The sequence below is a fragment of the Sinohyriopsis cumingii genome, chromosome 16 (assembly GCF_028554795.1).
Source record: "Sinohyriopsis cumingii isolate HCF-2022 chromosome 16, ASM2855479v2, whole genome shotgun sequence".
NCBI lineage: Eukaryota > Metazoa > Mollusca > Bivalvia > Unionida > Unionidae > Sinohyriopsis > Sinohyriopsis cumingii.
In genome coordinates this window covers 4721559-4735498 of record NC_142976.1, presented here as the reverse complement: position 1 = coordinate 4735498, position 13940 = coordinate 4721559, and the positions used below count along the sequence as shown (strand labels likewise).

The 13940-nt window shown below is 33.7% G+C and overlaps 1 protein-coding gene across 4 annotated transcripts in view; it reads left to right on the top strand.

The window, feature by feature from the left end:
* Positions 1 to 13507, top strand: part of LOC149779856 (protein fantom-like) — a 197238-nt gene extending 183731 nt beyond the window's left edge. For all 4 annotated transcript variants that reach the window (XM_089936526.1, XM_089936527.1, XM_089936524.1 and 1 more), the window contains 4 exons: positions 1172 to 1361; positions 3597 to 3681; positions 5585 to 5718; positions 9437 to 13507. In XM_089936526.1, coding sequence (XP_089792652.1) covers positions 1172 to 1361; positions 3597 to 3681; positions 5585 to 5718; positions 9437 to 9549 — 522 coding nt within the window. In that variant the 3' untranslated portion in view covers positions 9550 to 13507. The remainder of the gene's footprint in view (positions 1 to 1171; positions 1362 to 3596; positions 3682 to 5584; positions 5719 to 9436) is intronic.
* The last annotated feature ends 433 nt before the right edge of the window (positions 13508 to 13940 follow it).

Sequence of the window (13940 nt, the reverse complement as noted above, 5' to 3'; positions counted from 1 at the left end):
AGAGAATGAAATGCTCTCCCTTGTTGCTGAGTTTTACTAAGTTAGACTCTGTTGTCAACTATGAGTTCTGAAATTTTGACTAGCTGGGCTTTGCTTATTTCACAGTAGCTCATTCTTCTCTGAATCGTAGCTGCATTGACATTTTACCTTAAAAAATTAATCACATTTGTACACTGTTTTGACGACTAAAATAATCATGTTTTGTGTTTAATATTTGGATTAAAATCCAACTTCAAAACAATATTGTTGCTGTTCATGGAATTGCCAATAATCTTTAAAAATATGGCATATACAAGGCTATGATGTGTAATAACCTTTGTTCCTCAACACATGTCTCTTTGATTTACACAACAAAAAATAAACTGGGTTGTTCAGCTTTGTAGACTCTACCTAAGCAAACTGGCTTTGCTATTGTCAGCCAGTTGCTTAATATGTGAAATGGTGGTTGTTTATCTCTAACCACCTTTGATTTGATATGACATTTAGTTGTATAAATCACCCCAAGGATAGTTGTACATGAGCTCTTAGCAGGACTGTTTACTGTGTATTCATGCTTCATGTTACAGGCATATCTCAACCTTGTCAAGCTCTCTATTTGTTTCTTTTAAGATTACATCAAAATGTTGTTTTTCAGAACACGACTGAGTCTGAGTTTGTGTGTTAAAAATTGTTTTTTTTTAAGGTAGGAAACATGTAATGGCAAGTATGCAAACAACTTGTGCAAAGAAGTCAAATATGTAGAGTTTCGCCATAGCAAGATACAAACGACCTTCCACTAATTGACAGAACTATAAAAAAATTACCAGCAGATGCATGTTGAAAAAAGAATTGCCAATTATCTAGAATGCAAATTTCTTGATAGTTTAAAAATGGACCAATAAGGGGCTTTTGGCAAACAACTGAATTGAGGATAATAATTAACAAAAATTCTATATTAAAGTAATCTCTTGTAAAGTTTAGAAACACAGACTTTTCAGTTTGCACACCTCTTATGAATTTGGATATGATGCTTCAAACTTTAACAGGCTAAACCATTTACTAAAGGTTTCCTTTCTGTCAGATTTTAGAGATATGTGTCCAATGGTTCTGAAACACAGACATGTTTTTATTAGCTGTAAATCACAATAAAATAAATCACCATTACATTTTTGTTTATTTTCTTTTTTTGCAGGGTAACACAGTTACTATCACTATAACTAGCCTGGCATTGGATGCAGACTCACCTCCAATGCAAGATGATAGTATTAAGCAGCTGTTTGTAGAATACAAGTTCCTGGGAATCAAACCAGAGGAAACAGAAACCCCATTCTCACTGCCAAAACCAAGACCAAACTCACACATTCAGTTCAATTTCAGTAACAGTAAGTAATGACACTTTATCATTAATACTATTTTTTCTGTGTGTGTGTGTGTGCGTGTGTGTGTGCATGCGTGCGTGTGCGCGTGCATCAACACATGAAAGGTGATCTTGTGCCAGGGCAGTTGGAGTAGAGGCACACCACAGCATCCATCCTGGCCTGGTCTGCCTAGTATTTGAACCCTCACTCCTCTGGTCATCATTCTGGAATACAAATAACTGGACAACTATGGCTCATACTTGAACTGAGTGCACTGAGGTTGTTCATAAATGGTTAGGCTGGAAGTAAGGCTTTAGTCTAAAGCTGATATTTATAATCAAATTAAAACAAATTTTATATGAATATTTAGTACTAGTAAGACGTAAATAAATGAAACTGTTGGTGAAATCTTCATATTTGTTTCACATCCATATTTTTTGTGTTAAAATTTTTCCCTTATATTTTTGCATTTGAAAATACCAGATTTCCCATTATGCCATATGATGCTTAAATATATTGTCTTCAGGAGTTATACTGGCAGCAAGGAACAATGAGGTTTTGTGACCTAGAATGATGGAAACAGCATTACCTATAAAAATGGAAATTAAGTTAACATTCACTGCTATGAAGTTATGTCTACTGCAGGCTTACATATCATGTTGGCAGTGGCAAAATGTAGCTATTGTGCCCAGGGGCCCAGGCTGGCAGAGTTGTCTCAAGCACTTGCCTTTACTGATCACTGCCATCTATTGGTAAGCTTTCTCACATTACCCACATTGGCCAAGCTCAAAACTCGAACCCGTGTTGAAACAGCTGAGATGCAATGATAAGTAAAGGTGAGTGCTTTAGTCCACTCAGCCACCCAGGGTCCCTCAGCAAATGGGGTGACATGAAGAATCAGAAGGGTCCTAACAAAAATGTTACCTTTTTTGCATTCATTAAGTTCATGCTATGTTCAAAGGAATATGAAGGTTCTTTCTTAATATAATATAAAAACCTTCATACAACCCAGTTATTAAGGCTGTAACAAAGTCTATATGAGGATAAGTTTGAGGATCTTGTTCAAACCAATCAGCATTAATCAAGGTAGACATTGAATGTCAAGCATTATTTCACTGTACCTTGTCCATTGCTGAACCATGAAACAGTCAGCCTTAATAAAGGTAGATATTGAACAAGCATTATTTTACTGTACCTTATCCATTGCTAAACCATGAAACTGTCAGTTCTTCTTATTACTTGCCTAATTTTTATTATCTGATATTGAACACTGTTTTGAAACTGGGTTATCCTTCTTTTTGCAAATGTCTCAGAGGCGTTCCTTTATTTTTGCTTTAAATTTCTCTTTTGATCTCGCATATTTTATTTGCTGCATGTATTGTAGGTGAGTAAATATGCAATGTTAAATTTTATACAGTGACCTCTTGATTCCAATATATTTGAAGTTTGTATAAGAAAAGGGCAGGCAGAATATGACCCATGAGCCAGATAAAAAATGGTTATGTATATTTAATTATGACATGAATTATGTTCCGCTTTTCATATACATGTTACAAATACAAACATCTCTCCAGCAGAAAAATATAGTTCAGTTTGTCTGCCTGTCTGCTAGTCATGGATCTCTCTTTCTCTCTGTCCATATGTAAGCAAAGAGCATGTGAAAATGCTTGGTGAAGATAATTGTTATGGCTGACTTTGAAACATTTTAGGTATTTAGATATGTTTATCATATATACCATGTATGTTCACTTATAAGACGAGTCCAACTGCAAATTGAACAGACCTAGATCTGCCACGATATAGTGCATTGGCAGATCTGGATCTGTACTATTTGGTAGGAGAAATCAATAAAACGAACAATATAGACCCTAATTTACAGGTGCATTATGAGATGTCGCTTTGTTTTTTGCAGTTTGATATGACTTATATGCGAGTATTAATATATATGGTACTTATAAGTCAAGTCCAACTGCAAACAACATAGACCATGCCAACAGATCAGGGTCTGTTTTGTTTGCTCTACTGTCCTACTGTCTCAACAATATTTTATATACTTGCTTACAAGTTGAGTCCAACAATATACTGTATAATTATATCCAAATCCGCTGACACAATATGTGTATTATGATTGCCCGTGTTTGCATTTGAACCCAACTTGTAAGGAAGTATATATGGTATTTTAGGGATGTGCTTTCCTTCATGTTAGGGAACATTCATATCTGTATTGTCATGACATTCCCATGATTTTTTTAATTCCAGCATTCCATGTTGATTTTGAGAAGAACTACACTAGACGGCAGATCCTGGCCAGTATGTTGTTGCCTTCACATGCAGATAAGGGGAGGTTGGTACTTATGTTCATAGAAGTATCATCAATATTATTTGTTTAAACCCTAAGCAACTGTGATTCAGCAGTGATATCCCCAATTTAGCATTATTATGTCACCATTAATCCACTTGGTGTAATCTAGAAGCATCCCTGTGTGCTGGTTCATTTGAAGCTTTGATGTGTGACTTGCCTGGAAAACAGCTATGTAAATGCTATTTATTGCTAGCATTGGGCCTCTATTACAGGTCTATGATTCCAAAATTAGACTTTAATTTTGGAGAATTGTTTTTGTGTTATGTGGATTTTTAATGTAGCTTTAACAATTTTAGTTATATCACTATGATGTCTGCAGTGTGGCAGTTCATAGTGATGTCTGGCACTGGGGCATCATACCATCATGTTCCACCCAGTCACATTATTAACAACCAGTCCTAACACTAACCTCTTAATGCTGAGGTCCAATCAGGGCAGCTGCTAATAAACATTTTTATAAGTCTTTGGATGCTCTAAACACTAGGTCACTGGAGCGGTCCTAGATTGTAAGTCAACTTGATATAAATAATAGGTTCTTGCTTTCAGTTTAAGTTGGAATAGTTGTTTCTTTTTTACACACTTTATATTTAATCACCTTGAACCATATATCATTACCCCTCTGTCATAATATTATGGCCAGTACTCTTATGAGTCCATGCTCTTAAAATAAGTAACAGAAAAGAGTGAAGACAACAAGCTTTGTAAAATTTAACAAATAATTTATTTCCCTTGAATACAAAGTGAAAAATGAGAAAAAAGAACTTACGGTATTACGAATTAAATCCCAAAAATAATCCAAGAATTATAGACACAAGTCCTAATTATAAAATGTCCTGAATAAAACTCAGTTCATGTCCCAAAGAGATCCAGAACTGAAGGCAATGACATGTCTTGTTGAATCACTGAAATATTATTCCAAGTTTGAATATATTATAAATTCGGGTGAATGCCTTTATCCAAGAATTTTATCAGAGCACTTTTGTATTTCCAGAGAAAATAATTACTTGAATTCAATCATTTGAAGAAAATAAAACTCAGCCCAAACTGGTCACAGCATAATACAACTTGAAGGTGCTAGATGTTAAAGCATGACTGGTTAAATCCTCACAGTCACAAGATTATATGGTTCTCTGCTTGACCTCAGGTCACAAATAGCATTTTCTAAAGACAACCATTACCTAGTGGAAAATAACCTTCTAGAATGATCTAATGAGCCTTGTTTAAATAACCTTCTAGAATGATCTAATGAGCCTTGTTTATTTACAAAACAATAACCTATAAAATTCACTTAGGAATCTCCAAAACCCAGACCCAAATCAACATATTTACTCCTAATATAACATGTAATGAAATAAAATAAATTTAAAACTAACAAACAAACAATTAAATATACATAACAGTTCATGTGAATTAAATAAATAATAATGACAGATTTTTTAAGCATCTGTTGCTGAGATAAGTTAAATATTCTTGTAATTCAGGATTTTTGAAGTTGTTAAGTGTTGTTTTTTTTGTCACGGTGAGAACATTACCAACAGCTTTTTAGCTGTGAAATAGGAATTGAAAAAAGTGGTCAACAAAGATGCTTGATTGATGGACATTCATGTCATTAACAGTGGGTTATTGTCAAATGGCTGTTAACAAGTGATTGCTTAATTTATGTGATTTTTAAGACAGATTTGACTGCATTTGCAGCAGAATGAACACCATTAAATGTCACAAGAATCCTCAAATTTGAGATTGTTACCCCATTTAAACAAATTTCCTGAATATTTTTGCAAGCATTGTCAAAGTTAATTATGGATTTTTCTGCTGCAAACTTTATAATCTAATACCTTGATAAATGGCAGATAATGTAGATTTTTGATCACCTTTTCTAATGTAGGATTCGATTTACTGTGGTGAGTGAGCCAGATGAGGATGAGGAGGATGCTGAGTGTGAAGACATTGGAGTTGTCATTGTCAGTATACCAGAGATATTCAGGAGTAAGAAGGATATAATAGATGAAGATGTTGACAGTAAGTTTCATCTTAGAAATGTACAACTTTGATATGCTGCATTCAAGTATAGGCATTGTCAAAGGATAAATGGGCATACATGTGATTCTTCTGGTAGTAGGACAAAAATACTATTTTAAAGGCCATCTACCAAACATACCATTTAAAACTTAAATATACCGCTTCTGAAAAATATAGGATTTTGAAAACAATTTATGACAAAAAAACTGGAATTCTTACACAGTTTATCCACACATTACAAAAATGGTGGGAACCAGTCTACTGGTGACTGGAATTGTTATACTAGTGATGCGTAAGTTAGTAATTGGCTTAGAAAGCTAACGTGTACACAACAAGCTGTTAACTGATTACCTTATTGTTGTCACATGGAGAATTTAAGGCCTAATGCAGATTGTTTGATGATGTTATAATTAATAAGAGGATCCAAGGTGGTCCATGATGGCTTTAGAGTCTTTGAATAAAAGTTGGCAGACCTTTGCCTTTGAAAGAGGAGAGAAAGAAAGGAGAAGCTGACCAAAAAAAGATTTCATCAGAATCATATTTGTTCATAAGTGTATCTTGAGTTTTTGTATTATTTAATTGTTATTGTGTTTTAATGTTTTAGAGGAATATTTAAGGGCAGCTCATATATTTATTTGCTCATGTCAAAATTCCAAAACATTCTCTTTTTTCCCAATGCTGAAAACACACCAGCTAAGAATATAAGACTCAGGAATACATTTGAAGTCCAACTTGGGAACTTCCTTCTTGGGATGAATATAGCTTCACAAGTAGTCAGCAGTCTTAAGAACCCAGCCCCATGAAAAATGAAGTTTGAACTTCTTTTTGTGTTGAGCATGGTTGTTTTGTTGGTGCTGCTTCTAATGCTGATTGATATATATATATATATATATATATATATATATATATATATATATATATATATATAATTCTCCATTCTTCACAAGGTGTAAAGTGATTCAGGGGAAATTTGGTCCAGAAAACTATTGAGAATCTGTTAAGCGTGAAACTTAGTAATCACAATGAATGTCATTAATAGTCACCAGTCATTATCTTACGAAGGAAACTAAAAATGCTTGTGGAATTTTAAAACAAAAAAATCTTTACAGTGAACTATGATATGTAACACTTTTGATTTAACTGACATTACATTGACTGGTATTCAGTCATTAGTACTATAACATTTTCTATTACAATCTTGACAATACATTGACTGGTATTCAGTCATTAGTACTATAACATTTTCTATTACAATCTTGACAATACATTGACTGGTATTCAGTCATTAGTTCTTTAACATTTTCTATTACAATCTTGACAATACATTGACTGGTATTCAGTCATTAGTACTATAACATTTTCTAATACAATCTGATTCAAGTTCAGAAGTTTCTTTTTTATTAAGGAATGAAGAGAAAATATGTTATGTCCACATATCCACTTGTTTTCCTTTCATTCCCCTTTAAACACATACAATTTATGTTGATAAGACATCTACAGAGTTAAAAGTCACTATACTGATCAAAATTTGTCTTTTTCACATATAAGAAGGGGGTGTTGTGGGTTGGTTGTAATGGTCAAACAGCAAAGTTTGTCACATGTAAGAATGGGTGGGGCTTGTGGGTTGGTTTTAATGGTCATACAGCAAAATTTGTCACATGTAAGAATGGGGGTGGGTTGTGGGTTGGTTTTAATGGTCATACAGCAAAATTTGTCACATGTAAGAATGGGTGGGTGGGTTGTGGGTTGGTTTTAATGGCCGTACAGCAAAATTTGTCACATGTAAGAATGGGTGGGTGGGTTGTGGGTTGGTTTTAATGGCCATACAGCAAAATTTGTCACATGTAAGAATGGGTGGGTGGGTTGTGGGTTGGTTTTAATGGCCATACAGCAAAATTTGTCATATGTAAGAATGGGTGGGTGGGTTGTGGGTTGGTTTTAATGGTCATACAGCAAAATTTGTCACATGTAAGAATGGGGGGTGGGTGGGTTGGCTTTAATGGCCATACAGCAAAATTTGTCATATGTAAGAATGGGTGGGTGGGTTGTGGGTTGGTTTTAATGGCCATACAGCAAAATTTGTCATATGTAAGAATGGGTGGGTGGGTTGTGGGTTGGTTTTAATGGTCATACAGCAAAATGTGTCACATGCAAGAATGGGTGGGTGGGTTGTGGGTTGGTTTTAATGGTCATGCAGCAAAATTTGTCACATGTAAGAATGGGTGGGTGGGTTGTGGGTTGGCTTTAATGGTCATACAGCAAAATACAAGCTACATTCAGTCAGGAGGATCTAGCTTCTAATGTTATAGTGATTTTATAAAGAGTTTATGGTGGATAAGCATGTAACAAATGACATATCCATTCTATACGAGTATTCAAATAATATCATGAATTATTAAAATATCTGCCACTTGCATATGTTTGTATTGTTGAAACTGATTTTCTTTCAAGAGTATTTGATATTTTGAAAATTATGATTGTTGACCAGCCAGGTTGCTAAGCATTTTGTTTGATGTTGTGTCTGCACTGTAGATATCCTTCCAGAACAAAAGCTAAGATAACTGGATATCCTACCAGAACAAATGCCAATATAACTGGATATATCCATTTTTTTGTAAATAGCTTTACATGTACTTAGAAATGAAGCATTATATGCTTGAATGAAAAAGGACTAATGGATTATGTTATTAAAGGAAAGTTCTATCATCAATCCAAAGTACCAGAATGTAAAGTTTTTTAGTTTCCATAATTTCAAAATTTGTAATAGTTTTTTAGTAGTATATCAATTTCTATACATCAATTATGTTGCACAAGCCATTATAAAAATTCAAGTTGGTATGTAAATTAAGAAATGTTTTACCCATACTCAAACTGGTTAATGAAAAAGTGACCATGAGACCTTGAAATCACTTTGCTTACCCGAAATAAAGCCGGAGTTTCTTTGGCCCTCCCAGCTTCTTTTTCTTTCTACAGGCTGAGCGGCCCAGAAACTGGTCGATAACAAAATTTATGGACAAATATTTTTCTGAGGGATCGATGTATTTGCACTACTTCCTTGCTTATCTTAACAATGTCAAATTGTGGTCTAGTATGCAGTGAAGTTCAAAATAGTTTCAATACAGGCTACTTTATCAATCAAACTATACTTTAATATATAGAGGCCATTAGATTTTCAGGTCTGAAACCCTTCAGTTAGGTTCTTTTTGTTATATATTTTGCCTCAGTGTCACATGCACAAAATCGAATATTACCCTTACCATAAAAAGATAACTCAGTTGAAAATCTGTGTTCAACACATCTAGACCCTTCTGTGCACACTTATCACTATTAGCAGTACACAAACTAATAAAAAATACCAAACATAACAGCAACCAGTCTTTGCAAATGATAGCACCAAAAAATCAATTATTTAGTGTTCTTTATTTGCATGCAGTCTAGTTTAACAAGCACATAAACAAACCCACTTCAGAACTGCATTGAATCATTGTGAACAGGCCAGCTGCATCAGTACACACTATATACATTAACTTTCTGGACAGGATATTTGGGAAAAGTGGTAATTTTTAGCTGCACACAAGTTTTCTAGGCAGTGAGAAAAATAATTATTTAGTAATATCCATTAGACAGGATAAATAAAGGTGGTGTCCTACTTTATGAATGTAAGATTAATCAACTTCCCTAATATTAAAGCTATAGCAAGTTATTTTTTTTTCTCCAGTTGTTAACATGAGAGATGAGAAGACTGTGATCGGCAGCATGAAGCTGACAGTTCAGTGCCTTGCAGCCCTGGAAGCTGTGGCAAAAGAGATGCAAGTGGAGGGGACTTACTAAATATGGAGTTTAATGTTCTAACAGTAACTGTAAAGGATGTACTTGACTTATTTTAGCCCTATACTGGTTTATTGTTGATACATGTTACAAGGACTACTTTTTAACTGAGACAGATATTGTTGAAGAAGATCCCAATATTAAACCCATACAGTACAGAAAGTGTCTATTACAGTAAGATTTATTTCATACAGTACAGATAGTGTTTACTGTAGTAAGATTTATTTCATACAGTACAGATAGGGTTTATTGTAGTAAGATTTGTCTGGTACTGTACAGATAGTGTTTATTACAGTAAGATGTATTTAATACAGTACAGATAGTGTTTACTGTAGTAAGATTTGTCTGGTACTGTACAGATAGTGTTTATTACAGTAAGATTTATTTCATACAGTACAGATAGTGTTTATCGTAGTAAGATTTGTCTGGTACTGTACAGATAGTGTTTATTACAGTAAGATTTATTTCATACAGTACAGTTAGTGTTTATTGTAGTAAGATTTGTCTGGTACTGTACAGATAGTGTTTATTACAGTAAGATTTATTTCATACAGTACAGATAGTGTTTATTGTAGTAAGATTTATTTCATTCAGTACAGATAGTGTTTACTGTAGTAAGATTTATTTCATACAGTACAGGTAGTGTTTATTACAGATGAAATAAAAAAGTAAATAATTTATTACTGTGAAAGAGATTAAAGAGTTGAAGAACATTTTTGCTGCGTTTCTATTCTCCATTGATACGGTTGATAAGATATCCTGACAACAAGTTGAAGTGGTTGGTAAACATGAATTGGACTTCTGGTTTTTATTTTTTAATGGCAGGTACATCATATACTGTTACTAAACATACTTTATTTTTGCATGTGATTCAGTAGGACTAATCTGCCCGAATATAATTTTGTGTGTATTTTAAGAATCCATCAACCAGTATCATTAAATGAGCATAAACATGATTGGAACAGTGTTTATGTGATTCCTATTTAGTGTTTATTCATTCCTTTAGCTCATGAAATTTAGATGATATTCATAGGATTTCAAGGGAGGTAATTTGATAAACATGTATGGTATGTTATTTTTTTCCACTTGGAATTAGCTCTAAGGTGGTATTGTGTTAGGATGAGTGTTCTGTGTGAAGCATAAACCATATGCATTATAAATAAATTATGTTTTACCACACTTAATTAATGTTAATTCTACCACGGCATGAGGTTTGCATCTCATATTGAACTAGTTATGCTCAGAATTATTTTCATTGTTTGAATTAAGAAACTTAAATTGAAAAGAAAAACCTTTCATGTTAATGTCATATTTATAGCATGAATTTTCACCCAGTATGTAATTTTCATTGAAGTTATTAGTAGAAAGCTTTTTATTTTATGAATTCCAGAGTGATATGTTCCGCTTTATTTTCAATTGTCGATATTGATGTAGAGCTTTTATCTAAATTTTTTCAACCTTGTTTTCTTTTTTGACTAATTTTATCAAGTTTTGAATATACACGTCAGTATAGTCATTGTAAGAATAATACTGTGCTAGATCTACGAAGTTTATTACTGTATACACTCACTTATAATATATGCAACTGCAAACAACATAGAAGGGACCCCGAGTGGTCTTAGGCACTTACCTTTACAGATCACCAACATCTCATCTCTGCCCATGTGACTTCGAGTCTTGCCAGTAGCTTTTCTTGTCTCAGTGGTTCTTCCCCAGGTTTTCCTGGGTTCATCCTTACTAAATATACTGGCTGCCTTGTATAGCCTATCATATGCTGAAAAATGGCATTAAACCCATAAAAACCAAACAGAATAGATCTTGATCTTAAGTTGCACTATGCAATGGCAGCTCGGCAGTTTGCATTCGGACTCGCCTCATGAATTTACAATAGATGTATCTTACATAGACTTTGTATGATTTGAAGGCTTTTATGTACAGCTCTATTGTTTCTTATTTTTGGGGGGTATGCAGCTGTGCTAATTCATATTTTTATGAATATAGGTTTAAACATTTCATTGAAATATCTCAATTTAGAACTGGATGAAAGAGTGACATTTTAGTGTCCTTTCAAGTGACACAACAAATCTGAGAAATAAGTATTGTCAGTCTCAGTAGTCTCATTAAATGTAGGAAATTTTTAAATTATAAAATATAGACAACATCAAATTTTTGCCAACAACCATTTGTATAAAAGAACTAATTTGCATCCTCTCTGTTAAGTCCAGTCCAACTGCACAGCCCAGATTTTGTCCATAACTTGCTGGGAGATCTAGGTCTATGCAGTTCGTTATTAATAACCATTAGAACAAATAACATAGACACTGATCTGCCAACACGTGATGGCAGATCAGGGTCTCTTTCCTGGACTCAACTTATAAGTGAGTATATAACTAAGATCTTCCCTGCATCAAATTTTAACTGTTTTTCCAAGTGTAATATACTTTATCAGCATTTTGTAGAACAGATTCGTTTTCAACATGGGCTTTACTCTTCAGTGTTTTTAATGCAAAATGACAATGGCATCATATATAGTAAAATTTCAAATGACACTCATCAGCATTCCATATGCAAGTCATGTGTTATGTTTTTATGCACTATTTTTTGGTGAAATTTCTATTCTCATTTCCTTTCAGAACTGAAGCATATATACAAAAACCAATGCATTGCTTGTTATTACAGAATTCAGACATTCTTTTTACATATGTCAAGATTTGTATGTTTGTTGCAAGACTTTGCATCAGATGCCAGTGGTACTTAATTGTATGATTACAAATTCTTTTCTTATGATATTATTAATTTATATAGAGATTTATATTAGTAATAAAGTAGTTAAAGATATTAAAGTTAGTGTTACAAAGAAAGGTCCTGCACAATGCTGTTTCTTGCCTATTTTAGAGTTATGGTTTTGCAAACAAAAACTTTAAAATTGTGCTGATGCCACCTTTGACTGCATCATAATAGAGTCTCACATTACTGTCCAAAACAAGTGAGATTGCTTCTTGTAAGAGTTGGTACAATTAGACACCTTTTTCAGATATATTTAGCAAATATTCTCACTTATAAGTCAAGTCCAATTGCAAATTGCATAGACCCAGTCTGCCATCACATAATGCAACATCAGATATAAGTCTATGCAGTTTGTAAGGAGTAACAAGTAAAATTATCAGTATAGACCCGCATCTGCTGGCACATTGTATAATGACAGATCAGGTCTCTCTTGTTTGCAATTGGACTTGACTTATATGAAAGTATATATGGTACCATTTTGGCACAGTCATACCTACTTCTATCCGCAGATTGAACCATAGGGATTACTTCTATCAGATTCTGATTTCCACGACAGATAAAATTGTATATAGGTGGACCTCATTTTGAACACCAGCTCATCTAGATCTCTGAATGCTTGTAATGTCTGATCATGTTTTAGTGAAAGCTTAGCAAAATGCTTGTATAAAAATAAAAAAACATTGTTACAGGAAGATTTTGAATTGAATAATGAGGATTGTACAATGACAAAAACACATGGCAGAGAAATTCCATACAGGATGTGCAAGGCATCAGTGTTGGATGAATGCCATGCCTTCGCATCCTGTCTGTGCAGACTTAAGCGTGTCACTGGTTGGGAAGATTGATTGTGGGAAGCACATTTCAACCAAACAATTATTTTGAATCAGTAAAAAGCAATTGTTCAACAAAATAAATTGAAGCATAGTGCTCTCCCTCTGATAAGGCCATCTATTCAGGAGTGGCCTAATAGGAAGGACTCCCACAAATATGAGTAATAATTACATAAAAAGTAGGATAGTCATCACAAATTGCTCAATTTTTTAAAATATTTTCATTTAAATAACACTATTGAATTAATGTGATAGAACACATGATATTGTTATTGAAAATTAAAAAATCATTATTCATGGTGCAAAACCATTTGAAAACTTTACCAATAAAATCAGGGTACAGACATTTGACTCATTCTCCATCTTAGTGAAGGTTCTGCCGCAGATTGTATTTAAACTCATTCTGATGTTGAATTTCTCAGCAGAGATCATAGGATTCTCCCTCTTCTGTTTTAGTCCAATTTAATTGTTACATTAGTTATATTGGTTATCTCTCATGTACTTTCAACTATTACACAAAATTCTCAGTGTTTTACAAAGAAAGTGCATTTGTAACACGATTTTCTAGTTATAATCTGGAACCAATTCATAAACAGCTCTTAGTTTAACAGAGAGGCCATGATGGGTAACATCATTTTTCCTTTATGGTGATCATATATCATGCATACTTGAGTTGAACAATACTGTACTTCTCAGCAGTTAGCTTTAGTTATGTTGATAATTATGAATCTTCTCTTTCATTCTCACTCTCTCAGTTGTTGTCATGTGCACAGGTGG